Source organism: Sphaeramia orbicularis, chromosome 7, assembly GCF_902148855.1.
Source record: "Sphaeramia orbicularis chromosome 7, fSphaOr1.1, whole genome shotgun sequence".
Lineage (NCBI taxonomy): Eukaryota > Metazoa > Chordata > Actinopteri > Kurtiformes > Apogonidae > Sphaeramia > Sphaeramia orbicularis.
In genome coordinates, this window is record NC_043963.1 from 26,789,600 (window position 1) to 26,808,212 (window position 18,613).

The 18,613-nt window shown below is 37.1% G+C and overlaps 1 protein-coding gene across 3 annotated transcripts in view; it reads left to right on the forward strand.

Annotated features, from left to right (window-relative positions):
* scube3 (signal peptide, CUB domain, EGF-like 3) overlaps positions 1–18,613 on the forward strand; it is an 82,304-nt gene that overhangs the window by 60,995 nt on the left and 2,696 nt on the right. For all 3 annotated transcript variants that reach the window (XM_030139237.1, XM_030139238.1, XM_030139239.1), the window contains 13 exons: positions 4,551–4,667; positions 8,600–8,722; positions 10,147–10,263; positions 10,355–10,453; positions 10,559–10,675; positions 11,693–11,854; positions 12,774–12,977; positions 13,311–13,472; positions 13,556–13,723; positions 15,955–16,116; positions 16,201–16,398; positions 16,519–16,671; positions 18,164–18,243. In XM_030139237.1, coding sequence (XP_029995097.1) covers positions 4,551–4,667; positions 8,600–8,722; positions 10,147–10,263; positions 10,355–10,453; positions 10,559–10,675; positions 11,693–11,854; positions 12,774–12,977; positions 13,311–13,472; positions 13,556–13,723; positions 15,955–16,116; positions 16,201–16,398; positions 16,519–16,671; positions 18,164–18,243 — 1,862 coding nt within the window. The remainder of the gene's footprint in view (positions 1–4,550; positions 4,668–8,599; positions 8,723–10,146; positions 10,264–10,354; positions 10,454–10,558; positions 10,676–11,692; positions 11,855–12,773; positions 12,978–13,310; positions 13,473–13,555; positions 13,724–15,954; positions 16,117–16,200; positions 16,399–16,518; positions 16,672–18,163; positions 18,244–18,613) is intronic.

Consider the following 18,613-nt stretch of genomic DNA (forward strand, 5'->3'; position numbering starts at 1 on the left):
AGAAATAAAAACTTACTAATAAAAATATATGGTGAGTTGAGAGAGACAGTCACAATACATAAAAGACATGACATGATTCTGAAGCTGAAACTGCAGCACTGTGGTACTGTTTATCTTTCAAATGTTCATTGTGGTCAGTTTCAAATGCTGCAGCTCTGTCATAATTCATAGTTTGAGTTCTTGTTTGTTCAGTATTAATTGTCAGCCTTGGAAATCCAAGCTGGACTGACTGTACATATCCTGACCAAGGAAAATAAAATTCTGACTTTGTGTAGTAATCTACACCTGACTTTTCTGCCTCCGTCCATAATAATATACATTATATAGACTAAATGTCGTCTAAAATTAATGTTTATTTGCAATTTAGCATAGCAAACTATTACATGATCAAAAACAAATAAATTAAAGTCTTCGTTTTTAACGTCTGGGGTCGCCAGAAATTTGTGATGTTAAAATATAGTCATGAGCCAAAAAAAGGTTGGAAACCACTGTTCTAACCACTCTGATACTCATAATTATTTTTTTCATCTTTTAACCTATAAAGACCCAAACATCCACCGTCTACCCAAACTGATGTAAACTGTTAATACCTGTTGATCTACTAATCTTATCAATATGTGTAAATAATTGGTGTAAAATGCAGTTTGTAGTCTTTTCATGGTCATCAGGTATGACCTATTTGGATGTTTAGAGGCTCCGTAGTTACCGTAGAAACACCATCATCTTCTACAACATTGATTCACTAGTAAAACCCATGGAGTTTGATAAATTACAGTGGATGGAGACACTTGGTTTATGTTCAGTTAATGACAGATCTTCATTTTCTCTGTTTCTGATATAATAACCCTTAACTTTACTCTTAGCTTTTATGAACATCTACATGATTAGTAAATTAAGTGTAGGAAAATACCAGATTTTCACTGAAAAGACACAAAATACATAAGATAATATTACAATAAATGGTGATAAATCACTTAACCCTTTCATGCATACTGGTCACTACAGTGGACATTTATTCAAAGCTGTTCTCTTATACAGGGTGACACAAAAAAAACGGGAACTTTTTAACAATCCAATAAAACCAAGAGTGATGAAAGAAAAATATTTTATTCATAGTAATTGAAACCTTAAAACATGCCATTTAAGAAACAATGATGGAATTTTCATTTTTTTAAAATTACTTCCTGTAGATGGCGTCCTCCTGTACGAATGCATTCTTGAAATCTGCTGTTGAGATTCCTCATTGACCGCTGCAACATCTCAGCTGGGATACTGTGAATTTCATCCTGAATTCTCTGTTTTAACTCATCCGGAGTTCTTGGTCGAGTCGTGTACACTTTACTCTTGAGATAGCCCCACAAGAAAAAAATCACAAACGGACAAATCTGGCGATCTAGGGGGCCAGGGAACGTTACCGAATCTTGAGATCACACAGTTACCGAACAATTCTCGCACAGCCACCAATGGTTACTAAAATGGGGGTGTGTTTACTTGCTCAAGGTCACTGTCTCGCAGTGCTGCCACTTGCTCATGTCTGCCAATACGCACTTCAAAAATTCCCGTTTTTTTGGGTCACCCTGTAATTTAAAAAAAATGAAAATTCCATCATTGTTTCTTAAATGGCATGTTTTAAGGTTTCAATTGCTATGAATAAAATATTTTTCTTCCATCACTCTTGGTTTTATTGGATTGTTAAAAAGTTCCTGTTTTTTTGTGTCACCCTGTGTATTCATGGATGGTTTGTTTTAGTTCCATATCAGCCAACACAGTGGACGCTTAAATGCATCATCCCGTACACTGCAATTCATAGCATTGCCGTAACTTTGCTGTTCTTGATAAACTTGATCTGCAGGAACATGTTTGAGTGTAAATCAGTTCCTTGTTATTGTTATGAGACTGTAATTAACAGTTTGTTTGTTTTTTTAAACGGTGTTTTTTTTTTGCATATTATCTTCATAAAGTGAGTAATAACTAATATTAGAGTATGTTCAAATGTGACAAAACATCAGATTAGCAGCATTTTAAAACATTTTTTTCATAGTTTTCACACAGTTTATTAGTAAATACATGTTTCTTTGCTTCAAAAATTAAACGCATGGTGTCCAGCTGAATGGATATTTTTGCAATTCCATGAAAAATCGGTTCATAAAAAAAAAAAAATCAAGTGCAGTGTTTTTTTTTTCATGCCTTAGGAGGAATAAAAACACACAAAAAATTCTTGATTTATGCATGAAAGGGTTAAAGAAGGTTAAATATGGAGAAAAATGTATTTGTGAACTGCCACAAAAGTAACACTATGTCCTTATGGGTAAAAATACTACATATAGCTGCTTTCACTGGTACCTGGCCTTTTCATAAGGTGCTCTAGACGAAGCAAATTGGTTATCCTTGTTCTAAAGACAGTCTTTTCCTAACATGGGTTGACCAGCCTTCTGAAATTGCCTGTTATTTCTTCTCCAGTGGGTCCAGCCGATCTGTATTTGATTCACATTGTAATTCATCTTCTTTTCTGGCAGTTCAGCAGTGTGATCATAGGTCTAGACAAGTGACATCAGTTACACTTGTATGGACATTTTCTCTCCTTGTGAGGTGTTGAGATGTGTAAACTGAACTCTGAGTTTATCTTGGTTTAAACAGTCATGGTGTTTCCCAGCTGCCAGTGGACCATAGCCCGTAAGTCAGGATGGGGCTTGTCTGCAGAGCCCTTGTCAACATACCTCCATCTTCAGAATGACTCCTACTCACTCCTTAATCCACATGAGGGCATTTGGGGAGATGCCGTCAACAAATCCCATGTTTTCTTCGTTGACCTTATTATATAATGACCTTTTTTCTTTGTTCAGTTTAATCAGTTTCACCCATTTTTGTTATAGAATTTCGTGCTTCCTCTGGATAAATGCACTTACTCCACATTTTACTCCTATTTTCCCCTGCATGTGCAACTACTAATGATGCAGTCCTGCCCACCTACTCCATGCCTTACCTTAGCTGTCTAGTAAATTAGGGTTGTAGCAGTCCCAGACACCTTTACATAGCATAACACAAAATTATATAATGATAAGTTACAGATCAGCCTCTGGCGTTACTTATTGCAACATTTTTGGAGGAGGAAAATCAGTCACCACACCTAATTCCCTGAGGGTTTTTAAACGCTTTGCTTAAAAGTGTGCTGAGTAAAGTAAATCTTTTGCTTAGTATGCCACTTTTTATGAATAATTTCAAATAGGAGTCTCCTGGTTGTACAAGACGTGACAAAATTTGATCACCAAAATTTGATCTCTGTGATGATTCATGTGAGTATCACCATTTTAGGGGTTTTCAGGCTTTTGAACATGAACCTGTGGATTCCCTCCAATGTGTCTGTGCCCTTTGTAAACTGATCACTTAATAAGCTTTTAATTTCATAACATTTTCATCTTTTTGGTGCCTTAATAAAATGTCTGCCAAGTGTTAACCTCAAAGACTGGTCTGCACAGAGTTCAGCTGTGCTTATGAAAGATTATGCCTGGTGTGAATACGAGTTGAGTGCTACAGATATTTATCAGTCTGTCGTCTTTGTCTCCTCTGGTAACCCATTATTTAACTGAAGTCCTGTAATGGATGTGAAATACCTGCATCTTGTGTTTGATGGTGCTTGGCGCTGCGTCGTAACCCATAGGAGTTTCAGATGTAGCGGATGAAATAGTAATATTCGTGGGATTTTTTTTTTTTTTTTTTTAATTGGCCAATTAGACATCCACGTACTTGTAGCACTTTCCCATTTTCACATCTGCATGTGCTGCGTGGGCTTGACACAGATTACTGCTGACATTAAAAGAAACCTTGATGATATTAAAACCAAATGTTATCTACCTCCTGTGGCTTAAAGTATCACTTCAGATGGTCTTCGGACCCGTGATATTTAACAGACTTATCAGGATGTACGTGTAAGAGAGCAGAAAACCTCCAAAATATGAGACGAAGAAACCACAGACAAGGCAGACGGTGTAACTTAAACAGAGAAACATTTACCTAAACTAAATTAAAAATATTAAACTTCTGAATATTGCTCACATAATACCCATATAATGTCAAATCTAAACAGAGAAACCCTGTGACAACGGTGATACGGTGAAGAGACAAGGAGGAAAATGATTGTCAGATTCAATGTGGAGTGAAAAACCTCCTCAGCCCTATTATCAGGTGAAGCACAGACTTTCTTTTGACTCCTACTGTGGCTGCTTGTTATTTCCAAAATTCCATTTCAGTGCATCGAAATGGAAAACTGGATGACTGCAGGAGGTCACCCACGATACCAAGTACCAAACAGAAAATGACGTCTTTTCAAAGGATGTTTTTTTTTTATTTTTTATTTTTTGTTGTGACATGTGATTTGACCCATTGCAATTTGTGACAGAAAATGAATACAATACAAAAGAAAAAAAAAAAAAAACAGGGGAAATATGCTGTGATCTGAGGACACGTCAGTCCTGGTTGAAAATTGAAACATCTTTGCTGTAATTTGTTGGTCTGTTTGAAATTTCTAACTACATGTTTCTCTTTCTATACAGACATTGATGAGTGCTCTTTTGACCGTGCCTGTGACCACTTTTGTGTCAACTCTGCCGGCAGTTTCCAGTGCCTTTGTCATAAAGGTTACGTTCTCTACGGCCTGGCACACTGTGGAGGTGAGTCAACACCCCCCCACCCCCTCACTCCTCACACCCTGTCTCCTATAAACCCATCCATCCCTCCTCTACTACCTCTCACACCTTTTTATTAACTCTGCATTATTTGCTTGCATCACTGGCAGGTCACAACATAATAAGATTTTATTAATATTACTTACATTTTTTTACTGACACATAACATAAAACACTACAATGTGTATCTGTGCCGGCCATAGCAGAGGTTTATGTTTAACTGATTAATTAAGGCATTTAAAACACTTTAGATAAATGTGGATCAATTCCCAAAGCAGAGTTATGTTTTTAGTCCAGTGTCCTACCTTCCCGAGAGTACCTGATTTATTGTTTTGTACCACAATAAGAACAATTTAGTAAGACTCCTCTTGATAGCAAATACATCATAGTGTATTTAATGGTTTGGGGTTTTTTTGCAAGTTGTAGTTATTTGTTTCATTTTTTGATTGTGCTGATGAAAGGCCTCTGTGGTGCAAGGTTATAATAGTTTTGGATTTTTCATTATAGTTTAGTTTTATTTAGTTTTGACTTTTTTTTCTCTAATTCAGTTAGTTTTAATTAGTTTTTAGAGCAGGTTTGCTAGTTTTTATTAGTTTTCCTTATTTTCTAAATGCTTAGTTTTAGTTAAGTTTTAGTTTCTTTGTATCTTTTATCTTCTTCACTGTCGTATTTAAATAAATCCCAGACAGGACTCTGCTGCTTTCTCCCAACTTTAGTCTCCATGTTTCCAGGTAGAGTGGGGCCAAAAAGCTGACTGTAAACGACAAGTGACGAGAAGTGACGGACCATGAAGTGCCGCTAGCTAAAATTGCTCGAGCAAAATTAATCCACTTCATATCAATCTGACATTGACAAAGACGAAAACGAAGGGAATTTTATCCATAATTTTTATACATTTTAGGTAGTTTTGTAAGCACACGATACAGTTTCAGTTAGTTATAATTTTTTTTCTTTTAATTCTAGTTTTTTTTTTTGTTTCAGTTAACGAAAATGTTTTTACAGTTCTCGTTTTCGTCATTTCGTTAGTTTTCGTTAACGATAATAACCTTGCTGTGGTGATACATTCAGTGCAATGTGAGATTTCACAGCTAAACAAAAAGTTTTCAAATTTGGATTTCAAAGTGTCCTTGAAAACATCCACAACAGAAATGTCCTTGCACTCTTCTGTGTTCTTTGACAAAAACTAAATGTAACTAAAGGCCCACTTTGATTGATTACCTATTTCAGAACAGTTTTAAGTCTCTGCAAGTTGATTTTTGAATGTACTGAAATGAGCTGAAACAGGTGGCTGCCTGGAAGGCAGGAAATCAATCTGAAAACTTGGCAGTAATGTAAAGTGTAGGCGATTTTTGCTGTAGTTAATGGACTAAAACATGAAAAAACTTGGTTATGGTCCTTGGAGTAAGATGGAGTATGACTGCATTCACCAAACTTTAACAGGTACCTACTGTACTCTGGTGTGGTGGAGATAGTAGAAACAGCCTTTGGTGTTAGAAGGTGTGTGGGGGTGTGTCAGATCTGCCTGGCAGGCAGCAGGAGGCCCGCCAGAGCACATCAGGGTGGTGCGGCTGCCCTTTGATGGAGTGTGTATCACCAGTTAAAATCTGCTGCTGTCTCCAGTGCCTCAGGGCCTCACAGTAGTTGTGGGAGAGACAGAGAGAGACAGAGAGAGACAGAGAGACAGCATACGAACTCAAAATACATAGCTTCGCAATGATTCGCACTGTTTTCTTTCTTCTGTTGTTTGACAGGTCTACTGATCAGGAATGTTTCAACAGAATGTAAAATAAGGAAAGAGATTTGTGAACTCTAACATGTACACATACAGAATGTGCTCATGAGGTCTGCACTAACACGACAGCGCATGTGCATTTGATACATACCAAATTTGGACAAAAAAATGTTTAAGGGCTTTATGCAATGTTATAAACTACAAAACTACTACAAAATACATTCTCTTTGAGCTCCAAATAATGTTAAAACCAAGAGAGGGTTACATGATGAAGCTGGACTGTGCTATATTGTAAAGTGCTTTCATTTTTTCCATTACCTGCATATATTTTTCAAATCACATAATGTAGTGCAGGATGTTTCATATGGGTTTAATAGGTTCATGAGCTCCATTCCACACATACGAAGTAATATTAGCTGTCAGTTCGAGGAAGAAAAGCACCAGAATTGGATTTGTAAGGCTTTTACTCTCATGATGGACTGTGATCAGGCCACGCTGAGCAGCAGAGAGGAGGAGATGGTGTGGTGTAAATGACTCTCTATACCATTGTTGAGAGAGCCAGTGATGAATGATTTCCCCTCTCTTTTCATCGGCGTTGTCGGAAGTGTTAGATAACCCCAGAGATTTATGGTGCTCCCTGTTGTACTTTCTCACTACTCGCCATAACCAAGGTTATGTTGTTCCCCGTGCAGTTTATCAACCGAAATATAGCTGCCAAACAATCCAGAAAGCTCTGCTCAGTGTTTAACAATAGACTCACCCTAAACAAACCCAATTAGGTCAGTGACCTGCTGTCAGGCATTGTACTGAGGCCTGACAGCATTCCTCCCAAGTGAGAGTATATGCAGCCATTCTGCCTCTCAGCTAGCCAAACAATCCCCTCATTTTTGCTTATCTGGTAAGAAAACACACTCAAAGCAGTTGTGACTAAATAGTACATTGTATGTATTTTTAAAATTCTGAATCTGAGTGAGCCAGCAGTGACAGAAATGCACTGTTTTTGGTTTAAGGTAAAAAAGAAAAAGTCCAGGTTGTTTTTTTTTTTTTCCATTTAAAAACTATTATTATGATGGCACTGCAAGTCACTTGTAACTACTGGCGCTACATCTGCGAAATTGACTTAAACTTGAAGATGACCATGTCGCAATGAAGTCAACCATCACAAAAATGTTGCTGAGACTAAATGTCAATTTGTCATTTTGTTCTGTCCTTTCCGTTCCTTGCATGTCTCGGTTGGATTGTTTTTATGAGTGCGCACGAAAGAAAAAGACTAAAGAGATGTGATAAAAGGTCAGCATTGATCTATTTGGTTACACACCAAGTATGGGAGGAACAAAGAAGTCATAACAACAGTCGCTGGCAGATGAGCTCAGTTTCCATCAAATATTCATTAAACTTCTTTGTCCTTTAAATTGAGTGCTTTGATGCAGAGGATAAGCAGCACATCTTTCACAACATTTCCAAGCGACACTGGCTACACATTGGTGGAGAAGAGTTGATGAAGTCATCATCCTCTCTTGGGAGTGCAGAGGCATGCAGACTGTTTTTATTCATGGTGAATAATTGAATGAGACAAGGAAGAGCATTTCATATCAGTGGGCCAGATCATCAATCACTGCCATTATCTCTGTCTCTTTCCTGATGTCTCCACCACTTGTCCGCAGCCTACCGCATCCTCGGCTTTAAACACTAAACTAATTTTCAGTCTGGCGTCTATCACAACCAGCTTGCATCTGGTTCCTGGGTGCTTTTACTGGCTTTCGCTTGGTGTGTGCTTGGAAAGGTGATCATAATTTATTCCCTGCCGCGAGTTTTCCCCCGTTGAAGTTTCGACCATGAAATTGAATGTGGTGACATCAAAACGAGGAATTACTTCTGTTTACACACAAACACATTAATCTTCCATGAATGTGACGCTCCGGCAGGATGTATCGAGCTGACCTCACAGGAACTCCTCATTTGCAGCTGTCAAGTGTATTTTTTCTTAATAGTCCGGTTTCTCTTTTATTGAATTCAACAAAATTGACTCCAGATTGTTTCAGATTGACCACATTGCTTTCAAATGTTCTCTCTGTCATCGAAAAGCTTCTCTCTCCCTCATGTGTTTTGATGTTTAGAGTCTTTGTATCTCTCTTTTGCATGTCTGGGTCCTCTTAATGTGCATATGGTACTACATGTTTTCCAGATATTGATGAATGCAGCATAAATCGTGGGGGCTGTAAATATGGCTGCATTAACACTCTGGGGAGCTACGAGTGTACCTGTCCACCTGGATATAAGCTACACTGGAACAGGAAAGACTGCATTGGTATGTAGCAGCAGTGCCCTCTTGTGGCCAATGTACAGACACGCATTTAAAGCATAGTGAGCTCTGTGTCCTCTTTTCATGAGCCACAACTGACTAGAACAGGGGTTTCAAACATATGACTTGTGAGACAAAACTGGTCCACCACAGGATCCAATCCAGTGGGATGAGTTTGTGAAATGCAAAAATTATACTGAAGATATTAACAATCAAAGGTGTCAAACTCAGCCCAAGTTGATGTCAAGTGGGTCGGATCAGTAAAATAATAGAATAATCACCTATAAATGATGACAACTCCAAATTTTTCTATTTGTTTAAGTGTAAAAAAATTAAATTACATGAAACTATTTAGTTTAATAATCTATCTTTTTGCAAAAAATGTGAATAACCTGAGCAGCCATGTACAACCTGAAATGTGCTTGAAAAAATAAGTGCAGTTTTAACAAAACTATGCCTGTTACTTAATGTTTCATGACTGTATACATCCATTGGAATCTGTAAGTTGTTATGCATATGTTTAAATGATAAGCTGAGACATAATGTTGTTAAAATTGGACTTATTTTTCATATTAATGTCAGGTTGTTCGTGGTTGTTCATGTAACTCACTTTTTTAAAGGCTAGTTTGTAGATGTAAACCTTCTCATAATGTAATTTTACAAAGACAAAAGTTTGGAGTTAACATTACTTATAGGTTATTGTGCCATTATTTTAGTGGTGTGGCCCAAAACAGGTCCAATCCAGCTGGATGAGTTTGTGAAATGCAAAAATTATATTGAAAATATTAACAATCAAAGGTGTCAAACTCCGCCCAGTTTGATGATACGTGGGTCAGGTTAATAAAATAGTACAATAATTACCTATAAATAATGACAACTCCAAATTTTTAGATTTGTTTAAGTGTAAAAAAGTTAAATTACATGAAACTATTTAGTTTAATAATCTATTATTTTGCAAAAAATGTGAATAATCTTAACAGCCATGTACAACCTGAAATTTATTGGAAAAAATAAGTGCAGTTTTAACAAAACTATGCCTGTTACTAAATGTTTCATGACTGTATACATCCACTGGAATCTGAAGGTTGTTATGCATATGTTTAAATGATAAGCTGAGACATAATGTTGTTAAAATTGCACTTATTTTTCATATTAATTTCAGGTTGTTCGTGGTTGTTCATGTAACTCACTTTTTTAAAGAATAGTTTGTAGATGTAAACCTTCTCATAATGTGATTTTACAAAGAGAAAAGTTTGGAGTTAACATTATTTATAGGTTATTATGCTATTTTTTTACTGGTACGGCCCATTTGAGGTCATATAGGCTGGATGTCACCCCTGAAATAAAAGGAGTTTGACATCCCTGAGCTAGAAAATGGCTGATTTCTTAACATTTTGTGTCGTTTTCTTTTTGGTTAAAAATTTTCTCAGAGTTGGTGAAATGTCCTCCTGGACTTGTTGCACCAAAGGCCACTCTGACCTGTAGCAAGATGGGCAAAAAAGAGAGCTGCTCTCTAACCTGTGCCTCCAAGGCTCACTATCTTGCAGGTACATCACATCACAAACCATCAGAACATATCTGCACGTCTATGTCATCAAAACCATTTCACAAACCCAATTTGCTTCTGATCTTTGGCAGAGTCGGATAACAGCTACTCAGTGAGCTGTGGTATCCCCATCCTCAGAGGAAAGGCCTCCCCCTCCAGACTCAACTCCAGCAGTAGTCAGAGCTGCATAGGTTCGCTGCCATCTCGATGTGTCTAATTAGTCACTAATCATCAGTCTGGTCTGTCTCTAGCAGTTTCCAGTGTGTGTGTACCCACTTTGCTGTTTTTGTCTGTAGAGACTCTGGCCCCTCCAGTGAAGCAGACGGCTTCTTTCAAGATTAAAAACGCCAAATGTCATCTGCACCCAAAGCTGACTGGCAGAACGGAGGACAGAGGACGGACACTAGGACCAGGTCTGTCAGATCTGTATTTGTTGGGGCTGTGCATGATACAATATTGGCAGTTAACAGTATTATTGATTGCTAGTATTTTTACCTTCTTAGCTTTTTTTTATACAAAATTTTGTACAGTTATTTATTCTACAGGGTGGGGAAGCAAAATTTACAATATTTTGAGGCAGGGATTGAAAGACAGTGTATGACCAATTAGTTTATTGAAAGTCATGAGAATTTATTTGCCACAAGAAAATTGACATCATAGAAAATGTTTTTATTCTATGTGTCCTCCTTCTTTCTCAATAACTGCCTTCACACGCTTCCTGAAACTTGCGCAAGTGTTCCTCAAATATTCGGGTGACAACTTCTCCCATTCTTCTTTAATAGTATCTTCCAGACTTTCTCGTAATGGTTTTGCTCATAGTCATTCTCTTCTTTACATTATAAACAGTCTTTATGGACACTCCAACTATTTTTGAAATCTCCTTTGGTGTGACGAGTGCATTCAGCAAATCACACACTCTTTGACGTTTGCTTTCCTGATTACTCATATGGGCAAAAGTTTCTGAAAAGGTATAGATAATAGTGTTAGGTATGATTATGACATCAATATATGTTTGGTTTCAAAACAATTGACGTAGTGCCTGCTGAGAAAAAACAACTAAATGTTCATTGTAAATTTTGCTTCCCCACCCTTTATCTACACCACTTGCGGTTGTTTTGCACTAAATCTAATGGGCCAATTCCATCCCATTATCATCACAACACCTACAGTTACATTTGCAATAATTTTCACCCATCTCATTTCTTCTAAAATGTTTTGATGTACAGTTGTTTGACATTTTCTGTTTTCTGTACTACTCTTGTTCCTTTGAGACAAATAAAGTGTTTAGAGTTGAACTGAAATGTTATCCTACCTTTGAGTCCACAGATCTAAGCATTAATAACTAAAACGAATCATTATGAAGGTAATGTTAGGTAAACGTGTACTGTACAATGTGTAACCTTACACACTATGACGTCATGTGTCCACAGGAGGGGGCCAACCCTGCAGCAACTGCTTGGTCACATTTGTGAATCTCAAATGTGATTCCTCCAAGAAAGCAAAAGGACGTCGTGCACGAAACCCTTCTAATAAAGAAGTAACACGTATTACTTTGGAACTGGAAGCCGAGGTCAAACCTGGAGACACTACAGGTCAGATATCATAATTGAAAATGCTTTATTGCAATCTTAAAGGGGTTATATGTATTATTGATATTCCAACGTCTCAACAGCAGGGGGAAGTCACATACTAGAACACACTTAAAGCTACCGAAACCACAAATAAATCAACACTATGTATCCACAGACTATATCATTCACTGAATAAAGTACAAAGCATTGTTTACACACATCTGTGTTATGGGATCATCAAGTTTTCTTCTTCAAGCTAAAACTCATAACCGCTTATTTTGACATCTGGTCAAAATAACAGTATGTCTTATAATCTTCATCTGCTGTGTCAGCCCATTGTTTACATAATAGCTCTGTTAGTTCTGGTTTTAGACAGAAAACAGCCGCAGTAAAACCACAAATCACCTCTATTTTTGTTTGTTCTCATTGTGTTGTCAATAACCGGATGAAAGATCTGTTTGGAATCTCCCAACCAAGATCAGAACTGTCACAGTTTAAGCTGAACCATGGATCAACAAACTGACTTTGCAAAGATAATAACATCACATAATAACTTTTATACCTTCATAAGCCTCAGAATCAAACTCAGCAGTGTAGAAGAAACATTGATTTCAACATCAAACTCCATTCTTTTCATTTAGAGCTGTGTCCAGTGCTTTCAGCTTTTTCACTTTGTCTCTTTCTTTGACTATAAAAGAGGTTCTTATCGGTTCTCATCCCATCTGGTCACTTTCTAACACTTTCTGATGCTGGTGGTGTTAATTTTCCTCACCATAGGAGACCAGCAGAGTGACTCAGTACTCCTAGTGGTCACATGAATCCCTCCCAACCATTGGTATAAATAAATTCACTGCATATCCCCCAAGCACAAGTACTGCTTTTGATGTTGTGTTGTTTACTTGTTACTGATACACACTATGTTTTATTCACACCTTACTAGGGAGTTGCAACCTCAGCTGCCTTAGACAACGAATGGAGAAGCAGGTTAAGACGTATATCAAGGCTCTAAAGAAATCCATCAACCAGGAACGCTTCCTGATCCGAGTTGCAGGCCTGGAATATGAGGTGGCTCAGAAACTCCCCCAAGCGGCTCCGCCTCAGGAAAACTGTGGCCCTGGCTGGGAGAGAGACAGTGGCCGATGTGGTAAGAGCAGGAACAGAACCAGAAACACTTTTACATTTCCAGAAACACGAAGTGATGTGAACAAGGTCTTCAGAAAGAGTAGAGTTGCAAAAAAACTGAAAATCAAAGAGGAGATCATGGTGTTTTTTAAAGTGAAGGAAGGAAATAAAGGTGAATTCACGAGTAGCGATCAAAATAATTGCATTGTTTAATTTTCTTGTTTGTTTAATCTCTTTCACATACTTTTTTTGTTCACTTTTAATTTTTTCCGTAATCATTAATCATAAGCTCTTTAAAAGCATATTTCATCGGTGTGCTCATCTCTGACTGGACTCGTTGTGGATATTCTCTCAGTCAGATGTTTGCCAGGGTCGTACTACCACGGTGAACAGGAGCGTTGTGTCCAGTGTCCACCTGGCACTTTCCAGGAGAAGGAGGGGCAGCTGGCCTGTGACCTCTGTCCTGGCAGTGATGGCCACGGGCCCGTTGGAGCACGGAATATCTCCTCCTGTGCAGGTAATACAAAGTCCACTAGTTAAAATGTGTTTGTCGTCTAGTGAAGGGATGATGTCTTAAGTGTTCCTCCGTTGTGTGTTCAGGCCAGTGCTCGACAGGATACTTCTCCAACGATGGGTTCAAACCTTGTCAGCCGTGCCCTCAGGGTACTTACCAGCCAGACTTAGGAAGGACTCTGTGCTTCCCATGTGGAGGAGGACTGAGCACCAAGCGGGAGGGTGCCAGCTCCTTCCATGACTGTGAAGTCAAAGGTCTGCTTTTACTACTATTCATGTCCAAATAATGGAAAATATTTAATTATACGGTTAGAGTTAGCTTAACTGTAGCTTAGTAACTGCATGAATCATGATGATTTGGTGTTGGTTCAGTCACTGACGGCACTGACATGCTCCATCTCCAGACATTAACCACACCTTTGATTATGGTGATCTATCAAAACTGCAAGAATCTCTCTCTGACACATCCATGCCACTGCAATGCATCACTGCTTCCAGAGCATTAAACCCCCCCCCCCACCACCACCACCACCACCAGCATCCACCTAAAGGCTGTGTAATAATATACTTATTCATCACTCTATAATAGCCACATGTGAAACTATCTGCGTAGAGTAATGCTCCCAGGGCCTAGATACCAAACTCTAAATGTATCCTGCTGCAATAAAATGTTCAAATGTGGGTTTTCTGACTGAAATGGATGAATGCAAGATCAATCAATCAATCAATCAATCAATCAATCAATCAATCAAACTTTATTTGTATAGCACTTCTTTATACATGTTATATGCACACAAAGTGCTTTACATCAAACCCCCCACTGTCCTGCAGTTTCAAATAGAAAATAAAAATAAAAGCAACAGAGTAAAGTAATGTTAAAAAGTAAGAGTTTAATTAAAAGCTAAACTTAAAAGATAGGTTTTGAGTTTACCTTTAAAAATATGAGCACTCGCAGCAGATGTATCATGAGTCCTTATTCACCACAAACAACTACAGAGTCCAATCAGGCGGTAAGATGTGGACACATTTTGTGTTTAACAGTCTCTGTCATGTAAGCAGAGTAACTTATATGCATGTATTATACATATTTGAGCAGGTATTTATAAGCACTTTAACATGTATAAGAAAATTTGGGGAGATAAAAATTTTTAGGGGAAAAATGTCCAATTACTGCTTGGTTAGACATGGACTTGAAACGGACTTCCATTTTTTTAAGCTTTCCGCAAGCATTCAAAACATGCGGTTCTCGACAGAAATTGATATCAAGTAGGACAAAACCTTTTAGATATTATGTTCAACTATGCTGAAAATACATTTTGGAGTAAAATATTGAAAAGTCTCTGTTTTATTGACATGGGAATGTGGTAACACATGGATGACTCTACCATTACATGCATCACCTAAAATGTTGACTTACTTTTTTAAACAACAAACCAGATATAATATACACAATATATAATAATGCTGGTCCATACTGATATAGGTAAATTACAAATAGAGTAATTTCTCAGTAACAGTTCACAGATAGTCTTTTTAAATGTGACAGATTGAATAAATGTTCACATTGTTTAGATATAGTTTTAGCATCAAATTTGAGCTATATTTTTATTTCAGAGGCACGGCTATGGTGTAAAAAGTATGATCGATGGTAACTTGTTTTCTACAAGTGGTATTTTAAACAGGATAACAATTCCATAAAATACAGATCTTTAGCTAAAATATGAGCCTGACCACAGACCTGTTTTTAATTAGTCATGCAGTAGCCAATTACATACAGTAGAAATGAGAACAAACGTACTTTTATCAAAGGACATTAACAAGAACATGATGCCTGTATTATTATATTTAGTTTTAAAGTGGCTAATAAAATGGATCCACCGTGTTCACATTATGGTTTGAAGATTCCAGATGGAGAAGCAACCACTTCTGACTTTGTTTGGTTTTTGAGGGTGAACATAGAGCAGAAAATGTTGAGACTAACCATAGTGTTATTTGTTGAAGTGAAGCTTTCTCAGTGTTAGTTTTTTAAACATGTATTTAAAGAATCAGTGTGAATAATCCCCAGATCCCTAACCAACCTGTGACATGATCAGCATGTGCACAGCTGTAAATAGTATATATAGCTTTCTTGATTTGTCTTTATTTTGATTTTACTTTGATTTAGTTTGATTTATTTTGCTTGTTTTATTTTGATTTATTTTGCTGCTGTAAACCTGGAATTTTCCCTTGTGGGACTAATAAAGGCACATCTTAATAAGTAATGTTTTTCATGTTAAAAAAGTAGATTACTTTATTCTATTAAACATGACATTGATTTTTTGCATGCATATCTACTTGAAATAGTGTTTAGTGCTTGGTTTTGACTGGAGCTTAAATTGAAACTCCATAATCCAGACTTGAGACTTCACTGAGACTCAACAAACAATGACTCCCATTAGTAAATAAACCCTGCTAACTTTATGCATTTCTTCATTTCTTGGCTGCAGTTCAGTGTTCTCCGGGTCATTACTACAACACCTCGGTACACAGGTGCATCCGCTGCCCGGTGGGAACGTATCAGACTGAGTTTAGACAGAACTACTGTATTTCTTGCCCTGGAAACACCACCACAGATTTTGATGGAGCCACGAGTGTCTCGCAGTGCAAGAGTGAGTATGAAAATGACTGTTTTGCGTGTGTAGGTTGCTCAAATGTGACCTGGAATGTAATTTGTTCTGTTTGTGTATGTCTAGACAGGCAATGTGGTGGAGAGATGGGCGAGTTCATGGGTTACATTGAGTCACCAAACTACCCTGGAAATTACCCTGCTAATGTGGAGTGTATTTGGAATATCAACCCACCCAGCAAACGCAAGATCCTTATTGTAGTACCAGAGATTTTCCTGCCCTCGGAGGATGAGTGTGGAGATGTGCTGGTCATGAGGAAGAACTGTGAGTGTTTCATTTTCTGGTTAAAGGAATGAGCTGTTTACGTTTCAATTTGCAACACACCAGGAAGAGTTATCATGTAATTCATAGCAGTCACTGTTTTCTTCTCCGTGCCCATAAAAGGGTCAGCTACATCCATCACCACCTACGAGACGTGTCAGACGTACGAGCGGCCTATTGCCTTCACAGCTCGCTCCAGACGTCTCTGGATTAACTTCAAGTCCAATGAGGCCAACAGTGCCAGGGGCTTTCAGATCCCCTATGTTACTTATGATGGTAGGTAGCAATTTTTCCAACTCCTGTTACATGTGCAACTTTGTTACCATGGAGTTCCTGAAATATTGGCATCAAAAGTCTCTCAAAAATGTCAGTACAATCATTATTTCTATTACTCACACCATTGGAACACTATATTTAATATTATTCATCTTGCCTATCATTACTGTAAAGACATTTTTATACAACTTTACACCAAAAAATAACGAATGTGGACAGTGTGATCTGTATTTTACATATAGCACGCCCCAAATACATACCATATATTAATTCTAAATTTTATGCATATGTGTTAGTATGTGGGTAGGAATATTTTGAGTAACAAATAAGACAGAATATTCTATTAAAAATATTAAAAATAGGAAAAATCTTTGAGTGTACCATCAATGCAATTCACAAAATCAAGTATGTACTGAATATTAAGAAAATTACATTTTTCTGTCTTTCTGTCATTAATTTGGAAGTTACATCTCAGCATTGGTGCTTGAAATTCAACAGTTCACTTTACTAATTAGTTTTCTTTACATACATTATACAATATTCTTGATAGATTCAGGACATACTAGATTTATAAGGAAAGCCAATTTCAAACAATTTAAGTTGTGCCAGGTACAACAAACCCCGCCCCTTGCACATATTGTAATTTATTTTGGCGTCAGTCCAGCTGATGTCATCATGTCTATGTGTGTGCTGATGTCAGCATATCAATTGCATCTATATATGTGCCAAGTTTGAAGTAAGTTGAAATAAAGTTGATGTTTTTATAGACATTTGAAATTTTGCCCATTACAAGTAAATAGGAAAAAAAAATATTTTAAAAATACATAAAAAATTTGAACTTTGACCTACTTTTCCCAAAATGTAACCATATCTATTCTGGTCACCGGTAATCTATAAACCCAATTTGGTGTGAATTCAACCAATAGTTTTACTGCTACAGACAGGTGAAATTTCACCCATTATAAGTAAATGGGAAAAAAAGATGTAAAAAATTCATAAAAAATTTAAACTTTAACCTACTATTCCCAAAATGTAATGGCATCTATTCTGAGTCACTAGCAATCTATAAACCCAATTTACTATGAATTCAACCAGTAGTTTGGTGCTAGAAGGTTAACAAAGAAACAAACCGAACCAAAAACAATACCCCTAAAAATGCTTCTGAACATTTAAACCAAATAAGAAAAAGGATGAAATCTATAGATAAATGTTCCTATCTGTATATGAAATGCAAATGAACTGTGAACTATTGGCTTGCCTTTTGGTGCTACTCAAGATAAATGCTAAATATTTTTGTCATAGTGTGTATTTACTGCCACTGAAATATTACACTGTAGTTCTTGTTGTACTAGTATCTATGTTGTACTACTAGTCTGAGCTAATTGCAAAAAGAAAGTAATTAAAAGGAGTTAGTCAGTTGTCATGTCATCATCTACTTTCATATACAAATTCCTTCATTTTCCTTGTGTTTCATTTTATGTTCTTAATGCAGAGGACTATGAACAGCTTGTTGAAGACATAGTGCGAGATGGAAGGCTCTATGCCTCCGAAAACCATCAAGAAATCCTCAAGGTTAGTGGTTTTATTTCTTACTATTATGTACTGTTGCCCTTAAAGTTGTAATAACATGTTTTTACCTCTTCTCCGGAAATGACTGTGATGTGATTTATTCTTGATAAAGTGTAATTAGGACTCAGTATGTAATCATTGTACGTGGTCAAAGATGATTACTGATGTGTATAAATAAGTATAAAAAGATGAATGTGTCTGAAAACAAAATTATTCCAACTGTATAGGGAACGGTGTATATGATTATGTATTTCTCGAGGGCACATTAGACCACCCTGAAGAGGTGATTTCACTGTTGTTAGATTAAACAAAACTGTTTCTAATAAACATATTAGTATCACTATGAGTCATATCATACTTTACTGTTGATGAT